Source organism: Pseudophryne corroboree, chromosome 12 (assembly GCF_028390025.1).
Source record: "Pseudophryne corroboree isolate aPseCor3 chromosome 12, aPseCor3.hap2, whole genome shotgun sequence".
Classification (NCBI taxonomy): domain Eukaryota; kingdom Metazoa; phylum Chordata; class Amphibia; order Anura; family Myobatrachidae; genus Pseudophryne; species Pseudophryne corroboree.
Window position 1 is genome coordinate 42,946,616 of NC_086455.1, and position 25,730 is coordinate 42,972,345.

General features: G+C 37.3%; 1 protein-coding gene across 3 annotated transcripts in view; it reads left to right on the forward strand.

The window, feature by feature from the left end:
* Positions 1–25,730, forward strand: part of LOC134980552 (RAC-alpha serine/threonine-protein kinase) — a 203,352-nt gene that overhangs the window by 117,821 nt on the left and 59,801 nt on the right. For all 3 annotated transcript variants that reach the window (XM_063947416.1, XM_063947414.1, XM_063947415.1), the window contains one exon: positions 5,288–5,399. In XM_063947416.1, coding sequence (XP_063803486.1) covers positions 5,288–5,399 — 112 coding nt within the window. The remainder of the gene's footprint in view (positions 1–5,287; positions 5,400–25,730) is intronic.

Here is a 25,730-nt window from a genome sequence, read left to right on the forward strand (position 1 = left end):
TAATGGTGCAATTATTTTGCTATGAGACCCTGGTAGAGGGCATTGCAGAAGTCTAATCGAGATGATACAAATGCATGGATGACTTTTGGCAGTTCTTCAAGGGAATTAAGTGCTTGATTCTGGATATGTTCTTCAGATGATCTGGAATGAATCTTGCATTCTCCCTGTCTGGACTCCTTCCTCTCCTGTTGGGGCTGTGATCACTCCTTTGGCATGGACTTCTCAGTTTAAATATTTGGGAATTTGTATCGTGTTGTCTATGTCAGATTTTATCCCACAATGTCCAGCCGCATATTGATTATCTGAAATCTAAGCTGCATGTCTGAAATAAATTGCCTTTGACTGTTACTGGTCAGATGACTCTGGTTAAATTGGTAGTTTGCCCTACATTTTTATATGTTTTTAGCAAGCCACTATTTATACCTCCACTAGTATGTTTCGCCTGATAAGATACCTTTCTTCCTTAATCTGGGAGGATAGACGACCTTGGATCAAACTTAAAACTATATGTAGGTTGAGAGTGTTGATTGGCCTGGCACTCCTGAATCTCTGCCTCTATTACATGGTCTCTTAGATGGTGCATCTACAGGAGTGGGTTTTGGGTAAGGAGAGCCAGAAACTACGTAAATTAATGGTGCATACTGTTTCAAGAGTGCTTTCCCCTTTACAACTCTCACTTGGAGGGACATGTACTAAGCAGTGATAAAAGTGGAAAGGTGAGCCAGTGGAGAAATTTCCAATGGCAACCAATCCGCTGCGCCATACAATTGTATAATATGCAAATTAGAAACGTTACGTCAATGCTGATTGGTTGCCACGGTCAACTTCTCCACTGGCTCACTTCTCCACTTTTATCACTGCTTAGTACATGTCCCCCTTGATGACAGTTGCACCTGAGGGGGAGCCCCGATACAGGCTTACAGAATTTGGAGGCAGGCCAATACTTTGATAGGGGGAGGGTTTGGACCCTGATTTACCCTTGTGGTCTTTTGCTCTTGGGGAATTGACCCTATTCGATAGTGGTCTTTTATGACCCAATGGATCTTTTTCTTTTTGACATATGTATAGTAATGGGATTCTAAAAACCTTTGACAATATTAAAAATTATTTTGGGGTCCCAAACTGTATGATCTTCAGTTATATACATCAGTCATGTCCTTTTCACTCAGTTTTTTTTTCTCATCCTTTACTGTTTACTCATTATCTTATTAAAAGCCTGTTGCAAATGTCTGGCGGAAGGAGACTGATTTCTAGGATTTATTCCTATCTCCTTACTGAAAGCCCAAACAATGCCCTGATGTCACAATGACTAAAATATGGAGAGGACTTGGACCCATTGGAGGATGAGGAGTGGTCTCTGATATTAGACAGCCCTTTGTCTGCCACTTCTGCAGTGCGATTTCAACAGATTCAGTTTTTTTATACGCACAGGGTTTATCTTGCTCCTTGATTCTGAAGAGATTTGGATCCTAGTTGTCCTTTGTGTTCTAACCCCCAGTGCTCATTTTGGCATCTCCTATAGGAATGCTCTGCTTACCAAACATTTTAGGTCCAAGTCACCATTTGTGTTACCACAGTGGGGTCTAGGTTTCTATGACAAAGTCCAATGCATAACTATTCAATATATATAGTACTCAATTTATTGACTCTGGATAAAGTTTGCATTGTCCGCACTTGGATTTCGTCTAGGGGCCCTACATTTTCTAAGTGATGTTGGTTGGTGAATGAAGTAGTGGAACACAAATGATTCTTCTATACTAAGGGTGATCGCATACTTAAAAATGACCAAAATATGACCGTATATAGGAGTCATAGACTGCCTCTCCTTACTGTGTTTCTGGAGGAATGAGGTTTCACATCCAGATGTGTTGGCACCTAGAGGGATAGCAAGGCAATGTTATGATCTGTGATTGATAGTGTTCTTCTATGTAAGTATTGGATGATTACCTATTATATTGTAATATATTGGCTCTTGAATATAATTCTGTATATATTGCATTGGCTTTATTATGTATATTATTTATCTAGTACCTTATGGATTTAGTGGGTGGTGGGAGGGTTTATTGTTCTTTGTTGTATGCTCTCTTGAAACAAAAAATAAATGGAACTTGAGTAAAAAAAAAAAAAAAACAAGCGTCCGCCTATAAGAACCTGTAGTAGTTTGAGATGGTAAATAAGAGAGGTCATATCTATCGAACAACAGTAGTCTCTGAAATAGTGGTGATCTCCAGGGACCAGAAAACAGAGGTGAGCAGGACTGGCTGGGAACCTCACAAAAGAGAGAAAATAGCCAAGGAGGGTGGAGAGGGAATGAAAACCATCTCCTCATAAATCATCTGAAGAGGAGGGAACTCTGGATGGGATTCAAGCTTTCCAGGTTCAGGTTTTTCACAACCACGTTGAAATATGATGAGACAGCTACCTAGAACATTTCTTAACAATATAACAAGGGTTTTTATTGGGCAGAAAAAAACTTAATCTCTGCAATTCATGTGGCTGGAGAAAATAGTGTGTTTGTTGACTTTCTGAGGAAGAAGATAAATTATTATGATACAGTCTATACGTGTTCAGGTGGTGGTCTTTTTTTCGGACCCATGTGCCAACTACCATTAATTACAAACAGATGCAGACTGGCACAATGACTCACAATACACCTGTCCAAAACGGGATGCAACCAGGATCCCAACAGTCAGAAGACTGACAGCGGAATCCCAACAGATCTGGTAAGTACTAGGTTTGGGGTTAGGGTTATACGCTAGGGGGAGGATTAGGGTTAAGCACTATGGGGGGAGGGTTGGGGCTAGGCTGCGGGAAAGGAGGGAAAGTTTATGGTCAGGCTGCAGGAGGGTAGAGGTTAGGGTTAGGCTGCAGGAGGGGGAGGTTATGGTTAGGCTGCAGGAGAGGTGGGTCAAAGATAGGAGTAGGGTTAAAATACTTACTGGGATACATCTGGATTTTGTCCATCAGTACTCTGCTGTCAGTCTTTTGACTGTCGAGATCCTGACTATCGGGCCCGGAATTTCATACCCATTCCATCCAAAATGTATCATTTGCAGGTGTCCAAGGCATGATGGCAGTGATTGCACTACACAATGATGGCGCTGCGTAACGTCTTTTACTGACTGGTTATAAATCAATCTGTGAAACTGATAGGTGCTTGTACAGATATTATTTTTATCAATGTATTTTATTTTATTTTTGTATTGGAGATGGAGGGTTCTGTTTGATGTAAGGTGGTTCAAGTTTTGCTGAAAGCTAATAGCAAATATATGTTTTGCAAACTAAACAAATGGTAAGAATCATGGGTGCAAGTGTATATAGAAACATACATAGAAACATAGAATTTGATGACAGATAAGTACAAAATGGCCCATCCAGTATGACCTTCAGGGTTATAGTATTAGGAATATGGTATTAGGGTTAGTTTAGTCATTTGGGTTAGGGTATTATGGTTAGTTTAGGGGATGGGATTAGAGTATTAGGGATAGGATATTAGGGTTGGTTTAGTGGTTTGGATTAGGGAGGCGGTTTTCCAATGCAGTCCTCAAGGCGCCCCAATAGTCCATGTTTTAAGTATATCCACGCTTGACCACAGGTGACTTTATTAGTAACACAGTCGACTTGTTATAACCATCTGTGCTGAGCCCTGGAAAAATGTAAAACCTGGACTATTGGGGTGCCTTGAGGACCAAGTTTGAGAACCTCTGGATTAGGGTATTAGGGTTAGTTTAAGGGACGGGGTTAGGGTATTGGGGATAGAGTGTAATGGTTGGTTAGGGTATTAGTGTCAGATGGGGGGGGGGGGGGGGTTGGGATAGATGTTTGTGTATTAGGCATCGGAGCTGATTGGGTTAAGATATTAGGGTTAGGGGTTTTGGTAAGGGAGAGGTTTGGGATTAGGGTTGTTATGGTATTAGGGCTAATTAATGTTAAGGGTGAGGGTTAGGTTAGGGTACTGATAATGTTTAGGGTGAGGGTTAGGTTAGGGTACTAGGGTGATGGTTAGAGTAGAGATGCTCTACCTCCCGAATTTGCGAGATTGTACCGGATTTGGGGAATATGCCCCATCTCCTGGGAATAGTGGTGCAGAGATAGTTTAGTCATCTTACAAGCAGGGTAATTGCATAGGCCTATGGGGGCAATTCAGTTGTTTAGGTAACTGTGGTAATGTAGAGACAGGCTTTTGTAGCAACAGATATTTTTTGTCAAAGCCGCATTTTCATTCATATGAAGTGATTTATTCCTACATATTTGGTCAGGAGTGGGCTGGACTTGAATGTGGTAGGCAAAGTATTTTATGCAAATAACATCACGCCATGACTTATGCCTGCCATAAATTGGGGTGTAGGCTACATTTTGTGACTGTAACTTTTTCTAAGCTTTCAATTGTTTGTTTGTCTTAAAATTTATTGACAAAAATCACTGATTTGGGCAGTTGGGCCAACTTGATATAAACCCCATTGTCACCAAATCTGGCCCATAACGAGTTGTTTGATTAGGCTGAGCAGCAAAATCTTCGTGGTGCAATAATAAGCACTTAATCAGAATCTAGATCGTGATGATGGGACAATGACCCCGTAATGAACATACCCTGATGTTTATTATGAGCAACCTGATTTTCATCCTATTTGCTTGGATCGTATTTGGATTGGATAGTGTGGGTGATGGTGTTTAGGTGATGTGCCAAATTCCCAGCGATCTGATGGAGTAACAGTCGTGTCATGATTTCTCATTAATGGATAAGCTCCAATCTCATCTCAGGAATATTGATACAGCCCACAAAAACGGCTGTTTATACCAGAGGTGGACAAAAGCAGATGTATAAAATTCAGATCAAATTTTGGAACCAGAAGGACCATTGGAGGAGCTAGAGAAGATTTGTGTCTTGGCTTTACAGTATATACAGATTATTTCCAAAGCTCAGCAACCCCTCCATATTCACAATTGACAATATTTCCACTTATCTTTCCTAAATGTAAAACTGCTGCTCAAAATATAAATGCATGTAAAGTGTGATCTGTAGAACATTTGGTGCTTGGAGGTGGTAAAGTAATTCCCATCTAAAATATTTTACTTGCGTGTTACAGTGCCAAACAATGTTCCACAATTTGTTTTTGTTTTAACAAATATTTAGTATCCTGACATTGTGACTATGCGTAAATGGTCTCCCTTTTTAAGGGTGTCCTTTTGCGCTGATTATTCCTGTGTGTTTGCCAGGTATTATAAAGACAAATGATTGTTTGAAGAACCTCATGAACCATTTTTTCTCTCTTCTCTCATGTGATAGAATGTCAACTGATGAAGACAGAACGACCAAAACCAAACACATTTATCATCCGATGCCTCCAGTGGACCACAGTTATAGAAAGAACGTTTCACGTGGATTCTCCAGAGGAGAGGTATGTTTCTTTTATTCCTCTTGAGCAGTTGCCTTTTAAAAAATGCGTCTCTGCATATTCAGCACTGCTGATACCATCTCTTAATCCAGCTGTTCTGAAGTCGAGCATTGGAGTAATCTCAGAACAACAGATGAGACCACAGCTCTGCGTGATGCTCCACCAAAGGCGTTTGGGAGGTGGTGGTGGAGGAGGGAAGGAGGGAGAGGAGACAGACAAAACCATGATCTCATACTGGCCCTTTTGAAGACCTGTTTGGGAGCGTGTTTGCTTGAGATCTGAAGTTTCACTGGCTGTGTAAATTAGGCAGAATGATGCCAGCTAAACATGAAGATGTGGTTACAAACGAATGGCCGATTCAACCTTATATGCTGGAATTCACATTTATTCTCCAGAAATTTCTGTTTTTCACTTTGTCTAGATAAGTATAGTGGAGTCTAAACAAAATTTTATTAGATCTTGTGGTTTGTTCTGCAGTATGAATTTTTACAAATTGGGGTATAAAACTACTAAGAATAGCTGGGTTTATCTCCTTTACCCATTTTATTTAAAATATATCACAGCCTGTGCATTGTATGTATTATTAATAGCGGGTTGAAAAGGAGATCAATATATTCTAGTATTCATTCTAGCACCCTGCAACTAACCAGTGAGAAGGACATCTTTTAATTTTGAAGGACAGAATTTTAGACGTGATTAAATGCTACAAGCTACTGTAGCGATTATTATTACCAGTTATTTATATAGCGCACACATATTCCGCAGCGCTGTACAGAGAATATTTCTCCATTCACATCAGTCCCTGCTCCAGTGGAGCTTACAATCTATATTCCCTATCACATGTGTACACAGACAAAATCATGCTTGGGTTAATTTTGTTGGAGGCCAATTAGCCTACCAGTATATTTTTGGATTGTGGGAGGAAACCGGAGTACCCGGAGGAAACCCACGCAAGTACGGGGAGAATATACAAACTCCACACAGTTAGGGCCATGGTGGGAATCAAACCCATGACCTCAGTGCTGTGAGGCAGTAATAGTAACCATTACACCATCCGTACTGCCCTAACGAGACATCGCATATCAAATTTCCCCTGTTAAAATTAAAATATGCCCTCACTGATTAGGTGGAGGATGCTAAACTGAACATTATATTCTTCTTTTCTTTTCTGTGTTATCTGCTCTCTGTTCTGCTTATGTGATTTTGTGCTGCGGGATACACTGGGCTCCACAGGGAATGACATTGGGGTGTAGAGTAGGATCTTGATCTGAGGCACCAACAGGCTAAAAGCTTTGATTGTTCCCAGAATGCATAGCGCCGTCTCCTCTATAACCCCGCCTCCGTGCACAGGAGCTCAGTTTTGTAGTTGGTGCCATGCAGTGCAAGCATACAACAGAAGGGCTGCTCTAGCAGCCCTGAGAAGAGCTTTTAAAGTGAAAAAATGAAGACTTCAAAGGGCTGCAGCAGAGACACTGTTAGTGTTAGATGTCAGTCAGACATCTCCTGCTGCAGCTCCATCACCTCCCCCAGCGGCGCTGTACACTCCCACGCCCTGGTTGCCGGGTACCTACAGCGGAGGCTCCAGTTTCTCTCAAGTTAGTCACACACACCACCGCTGCTCTCCTGGATCGCGTGGCCGCAATCAGGGAGGAGGTAAGTGGGGTCCCTAGACGGGACCTGCTGGAAATCGCGATCCCACGCCGCCGGTGGGATGCGGGCCGCGCGCGCGCTGGCGTGGACACTGTGGTAGTACAGGGACCCCACTAGATCACCAGGACAAGGGCACAGGTCGGTTTTGATAAAAAAAACATTTATTTTATAGCCCACAGTACCCGGTGGTGAAGTCCAGCAGGGGAATAAGGCTTTGACCTGTAGCCCCTCCCCCAGGGCACCATTTAGAGTAAATGTTCCCACCCTGGAGCTGCATCTCTCTCTCTCCCTCACTCCCTGTCAGCGTTTGGGCACCATTAGGACAAGCTGATCCTGGGACTGTTTGGGCAAATCCTCCTCTGTAAAGCCGCCTGCATGTCAGCGCTGTGCATTTTACAGGACACTTAGGTATTCTACATGTCTGCTGACAGTGTTAGTTAAGAAAGAGTGCATTTAGTCAGGGTTATATAGTACAAGTACCCTGTGATATACATCCAGTCTTTACTGTGCATTGTTATATCTATTAAGTGTATAGCTATACTTAGTACTACTCTGTATTGCTAGTCCAGTGCAATGTTATTGCATGTCATAATTTCTGCATTGTACAATATGACTGTTGGGTATATGCAATATTCGACCGTTTTTAAATTCGACACAATTCGACAGTCAGACACCCTCCCACCGGGACCCGAATTCGACATATTCAATAAAAAACAGATTCGACAGTCCCACTGATGAAAAATAGACCAATAGACGATAGTGTGCGTCCTGGATTCGACTTCATGGACGGCACAAAAGTGTGAAAAAAAATCCTGAAAAAAAATGCGTGGGGTCCCCCCTCCTAAGCATAACCAGCCTCGGGCTCTTTGAGCCGGTCCTGGTTGTAAAAATACGGGGGGGGGGGGGGAATGACAGGGGATCCCCCGTATTTTCACAACCAGCACCGGGCTCTGCGTCCGGTCCTGGTGCAAAAAATACGGGGGACAAAAGACGTAGGGGTCCCCCGTATTTTTCACACCAGCATCGGGCTCCACTAGCTGGAGAGATAATGCCACAGCCGGGGGACACTTTTATATCTGTCCCTGCGGCCGTGGCATTAAATCCCCAACTAGTCACCCCTGGCCGAAGTACCCTGGAGGAGTGGGGACCCCTTAAATCAAGGGGTCCCCTCCCCCTCCAGCCACCCAAGGGCCAGGGGTGACTAGTTGGAACTAGTAGGAACTGCTTTAGGACATCCCCAATGTCATTCCTTGTGGAGCCCAGTGTACCCCGCAGCAGAAAACAAGATTTATGGTAAGAACTTACCATTGTTAAATCTCTTTCTGCGAGGTACACTGGGCTCCACAGGGCGCCCACCCTGACGCACTTAGTTTCTTTGGGTTGGTATGACATTAGCCTCTGACACTTTTTCCTGTTGTGAGAGTGTGGTGTATGTGGCTATTAACAGTTGTCGTCTCTTTTACCTGATACTGCATTGGACTGGTTAACAAAAACGGAGTTATAGAGGAGGCGGCGCTATGCATTCTGGGAACAGTCAAAGCTTTTAGCCTGTTGGTGCCTAGGATCAAGATCCTACTCTACACCCCAATGTCATTCCCTGTGGATCCCAGTGTACCGCGCAGAAAGAGATTTAACAACGGTAAATTCTTACTATAAATCTCGTTATTTACCTCGCAGTCCACACTAGTTAAATATCAGTACTCTTTAAAAATAAACACTAATGGTAACTCAGAGCACAGACATACATGCAGAGCAATTATCTCACCTGTGGGTTTGCGCTCCCCCTACCCGGCAATAATGAGATCTCCTCCTGCCATTCTCCATAGACCTGATGCAGCATCAGCGCTGCGGCGGAATAGACGTCAGACTCCGGAACTGATAATCGCAGACTTGTTGCAGGGGACAGGATTAGAGTTCCTGGGTGCCGGAGTCTACTTCCTGTGAAACAAAACGCCATAGTTGTCATGTCAACTGCAGTCAAATAGTGGCTGCGAACGGGCCCAAAATTTATCTATTATTATTAACTAGTGGTATACTTGGTATCAACACTTAATATTACATCCTATTAAGAGGGGTAATGAATTCTAGGCTGCAAAAATGACAACTCTCCTTTAATAAGTAAACTAAATATAAAGAACAAAGAGACAAACCCACAAATGGATTATCTACACTAAAGACACAGAAGACATAAACAAGAAACACTATGTGTGCTTAACTTTCCTGTACAATTCAATTAAATCACAGAATATATATATACAGGTGTGTGTGTATATATATATATATATATATATATATATATATATATATATATATATATATATATATATATATATATATATACCAAAAAATAAAGTACCCCTTTTTTTTGCGCTAGGAAACTATACAGCTCACACCACTGAGAAATACCTCTTGTCAGATAAGGCAAAGAATGGGGAACAGATCTAAGAAATTCTCATGGGAGCTCAACCACTTCAGATTTCACATACAAATGTGTTTATTTTAAAATGATTTTCTAAACAGTAAAAACTGTACTCATATAAAAATGTCAATAAAACATACACATGACTTTACTTTACAAATGGACAGTATGGACAAATATTTATCTTGATGATTTTTGGTAATATCCACATCAATTTTTCAATGAAGCGTTCAGATGTATGTTCAAATCACAAATGCGTGAATGCCCAACGCGTTTCGTCCTTACTGGACTTCATCAGGGGACGCAATCTGAGTGGTAGTTAGAAAAAAGGTGATACACCATATACTAATTATATTTATCACAGTCTTGCTACATTGAGATCATCTACTTACATACCAATGAGATCAAAGTTTGTAAGATATCACATCCAGCTTTTGCCGTAGGTGTATGTAAAAATTCTCACAGATAAAGGATCTGGAAATGTCACCATTAGAATTAATATTAAATTACAGTGACCATATATATTCACAATAGAATCTATAAACATAATCAAGGAGGGAGGAACAGACAAAATAGAGTAATGGAGGAATAGATGCAATATACTTTCTATCAATGGGTGTGATAATTACTCAATTAATCACTAATTAAGTGCAATCCTATGTTGCTCATTATTCAGATGTAGAAATGATGGTAATTATTCCATTATATCAAAGATATTTAAACAAAGCTACTTACATTCCAATATTGGTGTCTATCATAAAAGTTCACCAATGTGTATAAACAGAAGAAAAATTGCTGTGACAGTAACCTATGAATTAGAAATATAAACAGTAGTATGCGAACTTAACCAGCATAAATTATAAACTGCAGATTGTTAATTCCATTGTAAATTGGAACCTAACTATACATAAAATTCATTATGCAAATAGGATAAATCCCAATTATTCTTATATATACACAATGTCATTGTACTGTTTATGAGGGACCATGTTGAACCTAATCGCTGATCCATAATTATATCACTATATATATTCCTAATTATTCATAATACCAATTTGTGCTTTTATAAAATATGGAAATACAGAGTTTTGACAACCATTATAAATTTAGACAATGCCTTGGTATATCTAAATGGGGCAAAGCTCAACCGCCATTATAGGTCCAAAACAACATCTTTACATATTCTCATGCCAATTGGCTGCCCCAATGTTTAATTCACGTTGCACTGCACATCATTAAATGATAATCCTAAATATGTGATTTAATTTATAAGAATTAACACTATACAAAAACAAAGCTACAACCGAATTTATTTTATTAATTTATAATAGGGGAACATCTTAGGCTCACCTTTTTAGTAGGAAATAGACCAATCCAATTTAGAATAAGAATATTGTGATAGACTCAAATGAGTCAATACCCTGGAAGAGAAATTTGTCCTTAAATATGGATTCCCTCTCCAATATATCACAGATGTCTGTTAGTCATGTTATTTACCTTAGTGTTCTCTCAGGATTCTCATTCACAGCTAAAGTGCTAAAAGGAAACTGGGGCTGGTATTTATACCTCCTCCCCAATGACCTCATTTCCTGTTTGATATTTATCTTATTAGACTATTTTTAGATGTTTCTTTCTAGTATTCCATCAGTTAACGGTACCAGCATTAAGACAGCCACTTAAAGATTGAAAGAACAACTAAAAAGAACTTATAAATTCTTTTAAAATGATGTTGAACGCTTTTGCGTTTCATTATCGCCGGCGGCGTGCGTTCCACCGCCGCTACTTCCGGTTCCGGCGTGCGTTCCATAGACGCTACTTCCGGTTTCCGGTATGCGTTCCACACGATTACAGCGTGCATTCTGCTGGCTGCTACTTCCTATTAGAGCTGTAAACACGGATAATCTTAGCTTAAAAGCGCCCAACTATTCTGTCATTAGCTGCTCCATTGTATTATTAATCTAATAACACATACAATCTGTTTGTTTAATGGGAAATTGGTTGAAAAATAGATTTTTAAGTGTTTAACCATCTTATTTTACTTAGTGATGAAATAATAAAAAATATATAAATAAAATTAAAAAAATTAAAAAATGTATATATAGAGGGACTGATACTATATACAAGTCCTTCATTAAAGTAATCAGAATTCAATTTTGTGCTTTCAGTGATTCTAGTATTAAACAATTAATTAAGTGATTCACAATTTTATTTTATATTCTATATATTGTTGATATGTGCACCTGAAATATTAATCTAAAAACATTTTAATAAATTTATTTTAATAAATTTAACCTCATTATAGTGCTTTGTGATGTGATCTGACCTCATCCAATTACATGATAGCTAATTGACTATACAGCCATAATAAATAAATAAAAAATTTTTTTTTTTTTATATGAAAAAACAACAACAACGGCCATATACATGCGCAGTTCAGATCAACATGGTCCCCCATTTACAATTGTTACAAGTTGGCAACTTTACATCTTAATACATCATGCTTTAACCTTCAACATATGATCTGGTAACATATCATTAGAATTACCTTAATTTAATGGTTGTGATATAGAGTTGAACCCCTTAAGTATACTGGTCTATTGGATGGGGCGTGTTATACTGAAAACATGAAACATGTTAAGTATAGAACATGGAGAGTGGTGAATTCAGGACTTAAAGAACAGAAACAATATCTACGTCTTCATTGAGGCCATTGGGGGCTAGTGTGTTGAGCGTATAAATCCAATAAGTTTCACGTTTGGATAATCTCAAATCTCTACTTCCACCCCTTGGGTCTGCTGGTATATGTTCTAATACTGTAAATAAAAAGTTATCCCTCGTCACTGTCGCACCATGCTTCTCGGCGTAATGCCTTGGAAGACTGTGAGAAAGGAACCTGTTTTTCACATTTCTTATGTGCTCCTGAATTCTTATTTTAGTAGGTCTTTTTGTCTTTCCTACGTAGGTTAAACTACAACTACAGGTGATCTTATATACAACATACTCTGTGTTGCAATTAACCAAGTGTTTCAATCTATACCACCCCCCTGACTCAAATTTCATACTGAATGATTTACGGTCCATAAATTTACAGCATATACATCTAGAGCATGGGAAGCACCCTTTGGTGGGTATGATATCATTATTTACTTTTCTAGTACAAGAGTGTAACTTTGACAACCTGCTCGGTGCCACTATGCTTTTTAGATTCGTTGCTCTCCTAAATACCAGATTCGGTTTTTCAGGGAGGGAAGGACCTAAAACAGAATCTTTTAAGAGTATACCCCAATGTCGATTTAGAATCTTTTTGATGGCTACGTTTTCTTGATTGAATTGTGTGATGAAAGGTCTACGAAACCTTTGATCAGTTTGGGTTTTATTTTTGGGACATAGCATTAAATCCCTTTTTTGCAAAGAAGCTTTATACTTTGCTGCCTCAATGGAGTTTGGGTTATAACCCCTTTCCATAAACCTGTTGCCAATTAAAGTGGCCTGTTCCCAATAGTCATCAATGTTGGTACAGTTGCGCCTTATCCGTAAAAATTGCGCATATGGTACGTTGTTCTTCCAAGCAGGATAGTGGCAACTGGTTTGGGGGATGTAGCTGTTGGCGTCAACATCTTTAAAGAAGGTCTTTGTTATTACCTTTTCACCTTCTACCCCTGTTAAGGTTAAATCCAAAAAATCAATACTTATTGGATTATGTTGAGAAGTAAATTTTAAATTGAAACCATTGGACTGTATGAAAGTTATGAATCCACTAATACTATATTCATCACCTTTCCAAATGAAAAGGAGATCGTCAATATATCTTCGATAGAAAATTATATTAGCTTCAAATTTGGAATCATATACATAAATGTCCTCCCATGCTTTCATGAGCAAGTTGGCATACGATGGGGCAAATTTAGTCCCCATCGCCGTGCCCTGTTGTTGCAAAAAATACTTATTCTCAAATTCAAAAAAATTATGGTTCAAAATGAACATTATGCTTTCCAATAGAAACCGTACTTCTTTTTGGGGTAGACTGGAGTCATTTGACAGAACTATTTCTACAGCCTCTACACCTTTACTATGTGGTATAGATGAATATAATGCTTGTACGTCTATAGTTAACCATTGGTATTCTTTAGACCACTCTATGTTTTCCAACTTTTGCAATACACTGGTGGAGTCTCTAAGATATGACTTCATTTTCGATACGTAGGGCTGCAATCTCAGGTCCAAATAATGGGATAAATTAGCCGTCAGGGAATTAATTCCAGCCACTATGGGCCTTCCTGGTGGTGAAGTTTTACTCTTATGAATTTTTGGAATATGGTAAAAATTTGGAACTGTTGGATGTTTAACATACATGTAGTCGAACTCTTCCTTACATATTAAATTGTCTTTCAGGGCTTTAGAAAGTAAAGTATATAGCTCTTCCTGGTATCTTGAGGTGGGATTATTGGGTAATTCCATATATGTCTGCCCATCAAAAAGTATCTTAGATGCCTCATTTAAGTAAGCCGTTTTGGTTTGCAATACAACTGCTCCACCCTTATCCGCCCCCTTAATAACCAAATTAGTGTCATTTTTCAGGGATTTCAATGCTCCCTTTTCCTGTGGATTGAGGTTGGTCCCATATTTATTACTTTTAAGCCTTATTTTCCTGAAATCCTCCCTGACTGATTCATAAAAGATGTCCAAATTACTACCCCTGGACTCTACCGGGTAATATTTTGATGGTAACTTTACCAATGGAGTTTTTTCGTTCGTACTGGCACTCACTTGGGGATTCTTAAGAAAGTGTCTCTGTATCGTTAATTTCCGGACAAATTTGTTGAGATCGATAAATAAATTAAATTTGTCAACATGTAAATCTGGTGCGAATTTCAATCCCTTATCTAATAGGGAGCGTTCCGCTGATGATAATTGTCTCTCTGTGATGTTAACAATCCCAGACGAGGTTTCTCCTGATTGAATAGGGCTCTCCTTTTTTTGGGGCTTTTTTCTGCCCCCTCTGCACCCTCGTCTCCTCCAGTATGTCCCCTCTTTATACCCTGTGGTGAGTCCAGTCTGGTGTGTAACTCCTCTCGTTGTTGCTGAATACGAGGGAATTTGTAACCTCGCCTCTCTTCTAAAAAATGTCCCCTTTGATTTCTATCTGGGGTAGGTGATCTGTCTGTGTTGTATCTACTCCTATACGAGGAATTATAATATTCCTTAGGTGGCATGTAATTGTTCCTTTGGTAACCCTGTTGAGGCGGGAATTGTTTCCTATATCCCCTCTGTTCGTAACCCCGATTCGGATAGGGAGATCTATACGACCCCCTGGGTCTATAGTGGCCATTATGGTTGCCTTGATTTACTCTATAATTCCTATAGACTTCCTGCTGTGGTCTCTCCCAACGGGGATATCTTTTTGATGGTATTTGATTCCTTTCATCTAATCTCTCCTCTTTGATCGGTAAGTGATGTATTTGACCAGATATATAGTCATTTTTATCCCTTATAAATTTCTTTTGTTTACGTGATATAATTTCTTCTTCCATAGAGTCTAATTTATAATGTAGATCTAACACATCCCGCTTAAATTCTTCACTATCCTCAAATTTAGTAGCTTGTGATTCAACTCTTTTTATATCCTCCTCTAACCTACTTAACTCCTTTTTTCTCTCAGTGATAATTAAAGTAATAAGTTTCACCGAACAGTCATCTAGAATAGTATTCCAATTCGTAATGAAACTTTCATTTCCCCCTCCTATTGTCGGGGTTTTATGCAATCGTAAACCTCTCGGAATCCTCCCTACTTCTATATATTTTTCTAGTGTCATAATATCATACCAATTTTTCAACTCCTTAATGGCTAATTTTTCTACTAGATTAAGATAACCATAATAATCGTCATCCTCAGTTTGAAATACTTGTTCCTCCTCCTCAAAGATGTTTCTAACCTTTAAAGATCTTTTTGATCTATCATTAAATATAGGCATAATAGCTAGATAGAAAAGCTGCAAACAAGGGTACTTACTGACAAACTACTACACAAACCAAAAAATAAAGTACCCCTTTTTTTTGCGCTAGGAAACTATACAGCTCACACCACTGAGAAATACCTCTTGTCAGATAAGGCAAAGAATGGGGAACAGATCTAAGAAATTCTCATGGGAGCTCAACCACTTCAGATTTCACATACAAATGTGTTTATTTTAAAATGATTTTCTAAACAGTAAAAACTGTACTCATATAAAAATGTCAATAAAACATACACATGACTTTACTTTACAAATGGACAGTATGGACAAATATTTATCTTGATGATTTTTGGTAATATCCACATCAATTTTTCAATGAAGCGTTCAGATGTATGTTCAAATCACAAATGCGTGAATGCCCAACGCGTTTCGTCCTTACTGGACTTCATCAGGGGACGCAATCTGAGTGGTAGTTAGAAAAAAGGTGATACACCATATACTAATTATATTTATCACAGTCTTGCTACATTGAGATCATCTACTTACATACCAATGAGATCAAAGTTTGTAAGATATCACATCCAGCTTTTGCCGTAGGTGTATGTAAAAATTCTCACAGATAAAGGATCTGGAAATGTCACCATTAGAATTAATATTAAATTACAGTGACCATATATATTCACAATAGAATCTATAAACATAATCAAGGAGGGAGGAACAGACAAAATAGAGTAATGGAGGAATAGATGCAATATACTTTCTATCAATGGGTGTGATAATTACTCAATTAATCACTAATTAAGTGCAATCCTATGTTGCTCATTATTCAGATGTAGAGATGATGGTAATTATTCCATTATATCAAAGATATTTAAACAAAGCTACTTACATTCCAATATTGGTGTCTATCATAAAAGTTCACCAATGTGTATAAACAGAAGAAAAATTGCTGTGACAGTAACCTATGAATTAGAAATATAAACAGTAGTATGCGAACTTAACCAGCATAAATTATAAACTGCAGATTGTTAATTCCATTGTAAATTGGAACCTAACTATACATAAAATTCATTATGCAAATAGGATAAATCCCAATTATTCTTATATATACACAATGTCATTGTACTGTTTATGAGGGACCATGTTGAACCTAATCGCTGATCCATAATTATATCACTATATATATTCCTAATTATTCATAATACCAATTTGTGCTTTTATAAAATATGGAAATACAGAGTTTTGACAACCATTATAAATTTAGACAATGCCTTGGTATATCTAAATGGGGCAAAGCTCAACCGCCATTATAGGTCCAAAACAACATCTTTACATATTCTCATGCCAATTGGCTGCCCCAATGTTTAATTCACGTTGCACTGCACATCATTAAATGATAATCCTAAATATGTGATTTAATTTATAAGAATTAACACTATACAAAAACAAAGCTACAACCGAATTTATTTTATTAATTTATAATAGGGGAACATCTTAGGCTCACCTTTTTAGTAGGAAATAGACCAATCCAATTTAGAATAAGAATATTGTGATAGACTCAAATGAGTCAATACCCTGGAAGAGAAATTTGTCCTTAAATATGGATTCCCTCTCCAATATATCACAGATGTCTGTTAGTCATGTTATTTACCTTAGTGTTCTCTCAGGATTCTCATTCACAGCTAAAGTGCTAAAAGGAAACTGGGGCTGGTATTTATACCTCCTCCCCAATGACCTCATTTCCTGTTTGATATTTATCTTATTAGACTATTTTTAGATGTTTCTTTCTAGTATTCCATCAGTTAACGGTACCAGCATTAAGACAGCCACTTAAAGATTGAAAGAACAACTAAAAAGAACTTATAAATTCTTTTAAAATGATGTTGAACGCTTTTGCGTTTCATTATCGCCGGCGGCGTGCGTTCCACCGCCGCTACTTCCGGTTCCGGCGTGCGTTCCATAGACGCTACTTCCGGTTTCCGGTATGCGTTCCACACGATTACAGCGTGCATTCTGCTGGCTGCTACTTCCTATTAGAGCTGTAAACACGGATAATCTTAGCTTAAAAGCGCCCAACTATTCTGTCATTAGTCCCTCTATATATACATTTTTTAATTTTTTTAATTTTATTTATATATTTTTTATTATTTCATCACTAAGTAAAATAAGATGGTTAAACACTTAAAAATCTATTTTTCAACCAATTTCCCATTAAACAAACAGATTGTATGTGTTATTAGATTAATAATACAATGGAGCAGCTAATGACAGAATAGTTGGGCGCTTTTAAGCTAAGATTATCCGTGTTTACAGCTCTAATAGGAAGTAGCAGCCAGCAGAATGCACGCTGTAATCGTGTGGAACGCATACCGGAAACCGGAAGTAGCGTCTATGGAACGCACGCCGGAACCGGAAGTAGCGGCGGTGGAACGCACGCCGCCGGCGATAATGAAACGCAAAAGCGTTCAACATCATTTTAAAAGAATTTATAAGTTCTTTTTAGTTGTTCTTTCAATCTTTAAGTGGCTGTCTTAATGCTGGTACCGTTAACTGATGGAATACTAGAAAGAAACATCTAAAAATAGTCTAATAAGATAAATATCAAACAGGAAATGAGGTCATTGGGGAGGAGGTATAAATACCAGCCCCAGTTTCCTTTTAGCACTTTAGCTGTGAATGAGAATCCTGAGAGAACACTAAGGTAAATAACATGACTAACAGACATCTGTGATATATTGGAGAGGGAATCCATATTTAAGGACAAATTTCTCTTCCAGGGTATTGACTCATTTGAGTCTATCACAATATTCTTATTCTAAATTGGATTGGTCTATTTCCTACTAAAAAGGTGAGCCTAAGATGTTCCCCTATTATAAATTAATAAAATAAATTCGGTTGTAGCTTTGTTTTTGTATAGTGTTAATTCTTATAAATTAAATCACATATTTAGGATTATCATTTAATGATGTGCAGTGCAACGTGAATTAAACATTGGGGCAGCCAATTGGCATGAGAATATGTAAAGATGTTGTTTTGGACCTATAATGGCGGTTGAGCTTTGCCCCATTTAGATATACCAAGGCATTGTCTAAATTTATAATGGTTGTCAAAACTCTGTATTTCCATATTTTATAAAAGCACAAATTGGTATTATGAATAATTAGGAATATATATAGTGATATAATTATGGATCAGCGATTAGGTTCAACATGGTCCCTCATAAACAGTACAATGACATTGTGTATATATAAGAATAATTGGGATTTATCCTATTTGCATAATGAATTTTATGTATAGTTAGGTTCCAATTTACAATGGAATTAACAATCTGCAGTTTATAATTTATGCTGGTTAAGTTCGCATACTACTGTTTATATTTCTAATTCATAGGTTACTGTCACAGCAATTTTTCTTCTGTTTATACACATTGGTGAACTTTTATGATAGACACCAATATTGGAATGTAAGTAGCTTTGTTTAAATATCTTTGATATAATGGAATAATTACCATCATTTCTACATCTGAATAATGAGCAACATAGGATTGCACTTAATTAGTGATTAATTGAGTAATTATCACACCCATTGATAGAAAGTATATTGCATCTATTCCTCCATTACTCTATTTTGTCTGTTCCTCCCTCCTTGATTATGTTTATAGATTCTATTGTGAATATATATGGTCACTGTAATTTAATATTAATTCTAATGGTGACATTTCCAGATCCTTTATCTGTGAGAATTTTTACATACACCTACGGCAAAAGCTGGATGTGATATCTTACAAACTTTGATCTCATTGGTATGTAAGTAGATGATCTCAATGTAGCAAGACTGTGATAAATATAATTAGTATATGGTGTATCACCTTTTTTCTAACTACCACTCAGATTGCGTCCCCTGATGAAGTCCAGTAAGGACGAAACGCGTTGGGCATTCACGCATTTGTGATTTGAACATACATCTGAACGCTTCATTGAAAAATTGATGTGGATATTACCAAAAATCATCAAGATAAATATTTGTCCATACTGTCCATTTGTAAAGTAAAGTCATGTGTATGTTTTATTGACATTTTTATATGAGTACAGTTTTTACTGTTTAGAAAATCATTTTAAAATAAACACATTTGTATGTGAAATCTGAAGTGGTTGAGCTCCCATGAGAATTTCTTAGATCTGTTCCCCATTCTTTGCCTTATCTGACAAGAGGTATTTCTCAGTGGTGTGAGCTGTATAGTTTCCTAGCGCAAAAAAAAGGGGTACTTTATTTTTTGGTTTGTGTAGTAGTTTGTCAGTAAGTACCCTTGTTTGCAGCTTTTCTATCTAGCTATTATGCCTATATTTAATGATAGATCAAAAAGATCTTTAAAGGTTAGAAACATCTTTGAGGAGGAGGAACAAGTATTTCAAACTGAGGATGACGATTATTATGGTTATCTTAATCTAGTAGAAAAATTAGCCATTAAGGAGTTGAAAAATTGGTATGATATTATGACACTAGAAAAATATATAGAAGTAGGGAGGATTCCGAGAGGTTTACGATTGCATAAAACCCCGACAATAGGAGGGGGAAATGAAAGTTTCATTACGAATTGGAATACTATTCTAGATGACTGTTCGGTGAAACTTATTACTTTAATTATCACTGAGAGAAAAAAGGAGTTAAGTAGGTTAGAGGAGGATATAAAAAGAGTTGAATCACAAGCTACTAAATTTGAGGATAGTGAAGAATTTAAGCGGGATGTGTTAGATCTACATTATAAATTAGACTCTATGGAAGAAGAAATTATATCACGTAAACAAAAGAAATTTATAAGGGATAAAAATGACTATATATCTGGTCAAATACATCACTTACCGATCAAAGAGGAGAGATTAGATGAAAGGAATCAAATACCATCAAAAAGATATCCCCGTTGGGAGAGACCACAGCAGGAAGTCTATAGGAATTATAGAGTAAATCAAGGCAACCATAATGGCCACTATAGACCCAGGGGGTCGTATAGATCTCCCTATCCGAATCGGGGTTACGAACAGAGGGGATATAGGAAACAATTCCCGCCTCAACAGGGTTACCAAAGGAACAATTACATGCCACCTAAGGAATATTATAATTCCTCGTATAGGAGTAGATACAACACAGACAGATCACCTACCCCAGATAGAAATCAAAGGGGACATTTTTTAGAAGAGAGGCGAGGTTACAAATTCCCTCGTATTCAGCAACAACGAGAGGAGTTACACACCAGACTGGACTCACCACAGGGTATAAAGAGGGGACATACTGGAGGAGACGAGGGTGCAGAGGGGGCAGAAAAAAGCCCCAAAAAAAGGAGAGCCCTATTCAATCAGGAGAAACCTCGTCTGGGATTGTTAACATCACAGAGAGACAATTATCATCAGCGGAACGCTCCCTATTAGATAAGGGATTGAAATTCGCACCAGATTTACATGTTGACAAATTTAATTTATTTATCGATCTCAACAAATTTGTCCGGAAATTAACGATACAGAGACACTTTCTTAAGAATCCCCAAGTGAGTGCCAGTACGAACGAAAAAACTCCATTGGTAAAGTTACCATCAAAATATTACCCGGTAGAGTCCAGGGGTAGTAATTTGGACATCTTTTATGAATCAGTCAGGGAGGATTTCAGGAAAATAAGGCTTAAAAGTAATAAATATGGGACCAACCTCAATCCACAGGAAAAGGGAGCATTGAAATCCCTGAAAAATGACACTAATTTGGTTATTAAGGGGGCGGATAAGGGTGGAGCAGTTGTATTGCAAACCAAAACGGCTTACTTAAATGAGGCATCTAAGATACTTTTTGATGGGCAGACATATATGGAATTACCCAATAATCCCACCTCAAGATACCAGGAAGAGCTATATACTTTACTTTCTAAAGCCCTGAAAGACAATTTAATATGTAAGGAAGAGTTCGACTACATGTATGTTAAACATCCAACAGTTCCAAATTTTTACCATATTCCAAAAATTCATAAGAGTAAAACTTCACCACCAGGAAGGCCCATAGTGGCTGGAATTAATTCCCTGACGGCTAATTTATCCCATTATTTGGACCTGAGATTGCAGCCCTACGTATCGAAAATGAAGTCATATCTTAGAGACTCCACCAGTGTATTGCAAAAGTTGGAAAACATAGAGTGGTCTAAAGAATACCAATGGTTAACTATAGACGTACAAGCATTATATTCATCTATACCACATAGTAAAGGTGTAGAGGCTGTAGAAATAGTTCTGTCAAATGACTCCAGTCTACCCCAAAAAGAAGTACGGTTTCTATTGGAAAGCATAATGTTCATTTTGAACCATAATTTTTTTGAATTTGAGAATAAGTATTTTTTGCAACAACAGGGCACGGCGATGGGGACTAAATTTGCCCCATCGTATGCCAACTTGCTCATGAAAGCATGGGAGGACATTTATGTATATGATTCCAAATTTGAAGCTAATATAATTTTCTATCGAAGATATATTGACGATCTCCTTTTCATTTGGAAAGGTGATGAATATAGTATTAGTGGATTCATAACTTTCATACAGTCCAATGGTTTCAATTTAAAATTTACTTCTCAACATAATCCAATAAGTATTGATTTTTTGGATTTAACCTTAACAGGGGTAGAAGGTGAAAAGGTAATAACAAAGACCTTCTTTAAAGATGTTGACGCCAACAGCTACATCCCCCAAACCAGTTGCCACTATCCTGCTTGGAAGAACAACGTACCATATGCGCAATTTTTACGGATAAGGCGCAACTGTACCAACATTGATGACTATTGGGAACAGGCCACTTTAATTGGCAACAGGTTTATGGAAAGGGGTTATAACCCAAACTCCATTGAGGCAGCAAAGTATAAAGCTTCTTTGCAAAAAAGGGATTTAATGCTATGTCCCAAAAATAAAACCCAAACTGATCAAAGGTTTCGTAGACCTTTCATCACACAATTCAATCAAGAAAACGTAGCCATCAAAAAGATTCTAAATCGACATTGGGGTATACTCTTAAAAGATTCTGTTTTAGGTCCTTCCCTCCCTGAAAAACCGAATCTGGTATTTAGGAGAGCAACGAATCTAAAAAGCATAGTGGCACCGAGCAGGTTGTCAAAGTTACACTCTTGTACTAGAAAAGTAAATAATGATATCATACCCACCAAAGGGTGCTTCCCATGCTCTAGATGTATATGCTGTAAATTTGTGGACCGTAAATCATTCAGTATGAAATTTGAGTCAGGGGGGTGGTATAGATTGAAACACTTGGTTAATTGCAACACAGAGTATGTTGTATATAAGATCACCTGTAGTTGTAGTTTAACCTACGTAGGAAAGACAAAAAGACCTACTAAAATAAGAATTCAGGAGCACATAAGAAATGTGAAAAACAGGTTCCTTTCTCACAGTCTTCCAAGGCATTACGCCGAGAAGCATGGTGCGACAGTGACGAGGGATAACTTTTTATTTACAGTATTAGAACATATACCAGCAGACCCAAGGGGTGGAAGTAGAGATTTGAGATTATCCAAACGTGAAACTTATTGGATTTATACGCTCAACACACTAGCCCCCAATGGCCTCAATGAAGACGTAGATATTGTTTCTTTTCTTTAAGTCCTGAATTCACCACTCTCCATGTTCTATACTTAACATGTTTCATGTTTTCAGTATAACACGCCCCATCCAATAGACCAGTATACTTAAGGGGTTCAACTCTATATCACAACCATTAAATTAAGGTAATTCTAATGATATGTTACCAGATCATATGTTGAAGGTTAAAGCATGATGTATTAAGATGTAAAGTTGCCAACTTGTAACAATTGTAAATGGGGGACCATGTTGATCTGAACTGCGCATGTATATGGCCGTTGTTGTTGTTTTTTCATATAAAAAAAAAAAAAAAATTTTTTTATTTATTTATTATGGCTGTATAGTCAATTAGCTATCATGTAATTGGATGAGGTCAGATCACATCACAAAGCACTATAATGAGGTTAAATTTATTAAAATAAATTTATTAAAATGTTTTTAGATTAATATTTCAGGTGCACATATCAACAATATATAGAATATAAAATAAAATTGTGAATCACTTAATTAATTGTTTAATACTAGAATCACTGAAAGCACAAAATTGAATTCTGATTACTTTAATGAAGGACTTGTATATAGTATCAGTCCCTCTATATATACATTTTTTAATTTTTTTAATTTTATTTATATATTTTTTATTATTTCATCACTAAGTAAAATAAGATGGTTAAACACTTAAAAATCTATTTTTCAACCAATTTCCCATTAAACAAACAGATTGTATGTGTTATTAGATTAATAATACAATGGAGCAGCTAATGACAGAATAGTTGGGCGCTTTTAAGCTAAGATTATCCGTGTTTACAGCTCTAATAGGAAGTAGCAGCCAGCAGAATGCACGCTGTAATCGTGTGGAACGCATACCGGAAACCGGAAGTAGCGTCTATGGAACGCACGCCGGAACCGGAAGTAGCGGCGGTGGAACGCACGCCGCCGGCGATAATGAAACGCAAAAGCGTTCAACATCATTTTAAAAGAATTTATAAGTTCTTTTTAGTTGTTCTTTCAATCTTTAAGTGGCTGTCTTAATGCTGGTACCGTTAACTGATGGAATACTAGAAAGAAACATCTAAAAATAGTCTAATAAGATAAATATCAAACAGGAAATGAGGTCATTGGGGAGGAGGTATAAATACCAGCCCCAGTTTCCTTTTAGCACTTTAGCTGTGAATGAGAATCCTGAGAGAACACTAAGGTAAATAACATGACTAACAGACATCTGTGATATATTGGAGAGGGAATCCATATTTAAGGACAAATTTCTCTTCCAGGGTATTGACTCATTTGAGTCTATCACAATATTCTTATTCTAAATTGGATTGGTCTATTTCCTACTAAAAAGGTGAGCCTAAGATGTTCCCCTATTATAAATTAATAAAATAAATTCGGTTGTAGCTTTGTTTTTGTATAGTGTTAATTCTTATAAATTAAATCACATATTTAGGATTATCATTTAATTATGTGCAGTGCAACGTGAATTAAACATTGGGGCAGCCAATTGGCATGAGAATATGTAAAGATGTTGTTTTGGACCTATAATGGCGGTTGAGCTTTGCCCCATTTAGATATACCAAGGCATTGTCTAAATTTATAATGGTTGTCAAAACTCTGTATTTCCATATTTTATAAAAGCACAAATTGGTATTATGAATAATTAGGAATATATATAGTGATATAATTATGGATCAGCGATTAGGTTCAACATGGTCCCTCATAAACAGTACAATGACATTGTGTATATATAAGAATAATTGGGATTTATCCTATTTGCATAATGAATTTTATGTATAGTTAGGTTCCAATTTACAATGGAATTAACAATCTGCAGTTTATAATTTATGCTGGTTAAGTTCGCATACTACTGTTTATATTTCTAATTCATAGGTTACTGTCACAGCAATTTTTCTTCTGTTTATACACATTGGTGAACTTTTATGATAGACACCAATATTGGAATGTAAGTAGCTTTGTTTAAATATCTTTGATATAATGGAATAATTACCATCATTTCTACATCTGAATAATGAGCAACATAGGATTGCACTTAATTAGTGATTAATTGAGTAATTATCACACCCATTGATAGAAAGTATATTGCATCTATTCCTCCATTACTCTATTTTGTCTGTTCCTCCCTCCTTGATTATGTTTATAGATTCTATTGTGAATATATATGGTCACTGTAATTTAATATTAATTCTAATGGTGACATTTCCAGATCCTTTATCTGTGAGAATTTTTACATACACCTACGGCAAAAGCTGGATGTGATATCTTACAAACTTTGATCTCATTGGTATGTAAGTAGATGATCTCAATGTAGCAAGACTGTGATAAATATAATTAGTATATGGTGTATCACCTTTTTTCTAACTACCACTCAGATTGCGTCCCCTGATGAAGTCCAGTAAGGACGAAACGCGTTGGGCATTCACGCATTTGTGATTTGAACATACATCTGAACGCTTCATTGAAAAATTGATGTGGATATTACCAAAAATCATCAAGATAAATATTTGTCCATACTGTCCATTTGTAAAGTAAAGTCATGTGTATGTTTTATTGACATTTTTATATGAGTACAGTTTTTACTGTTTAGAAAATCATTTTAAAATAAACACATTTGTATGTGAAATCTGAAGTGGTTGAGCTCCCATGAGAATTTCTTAGATATATATATATATATATATATA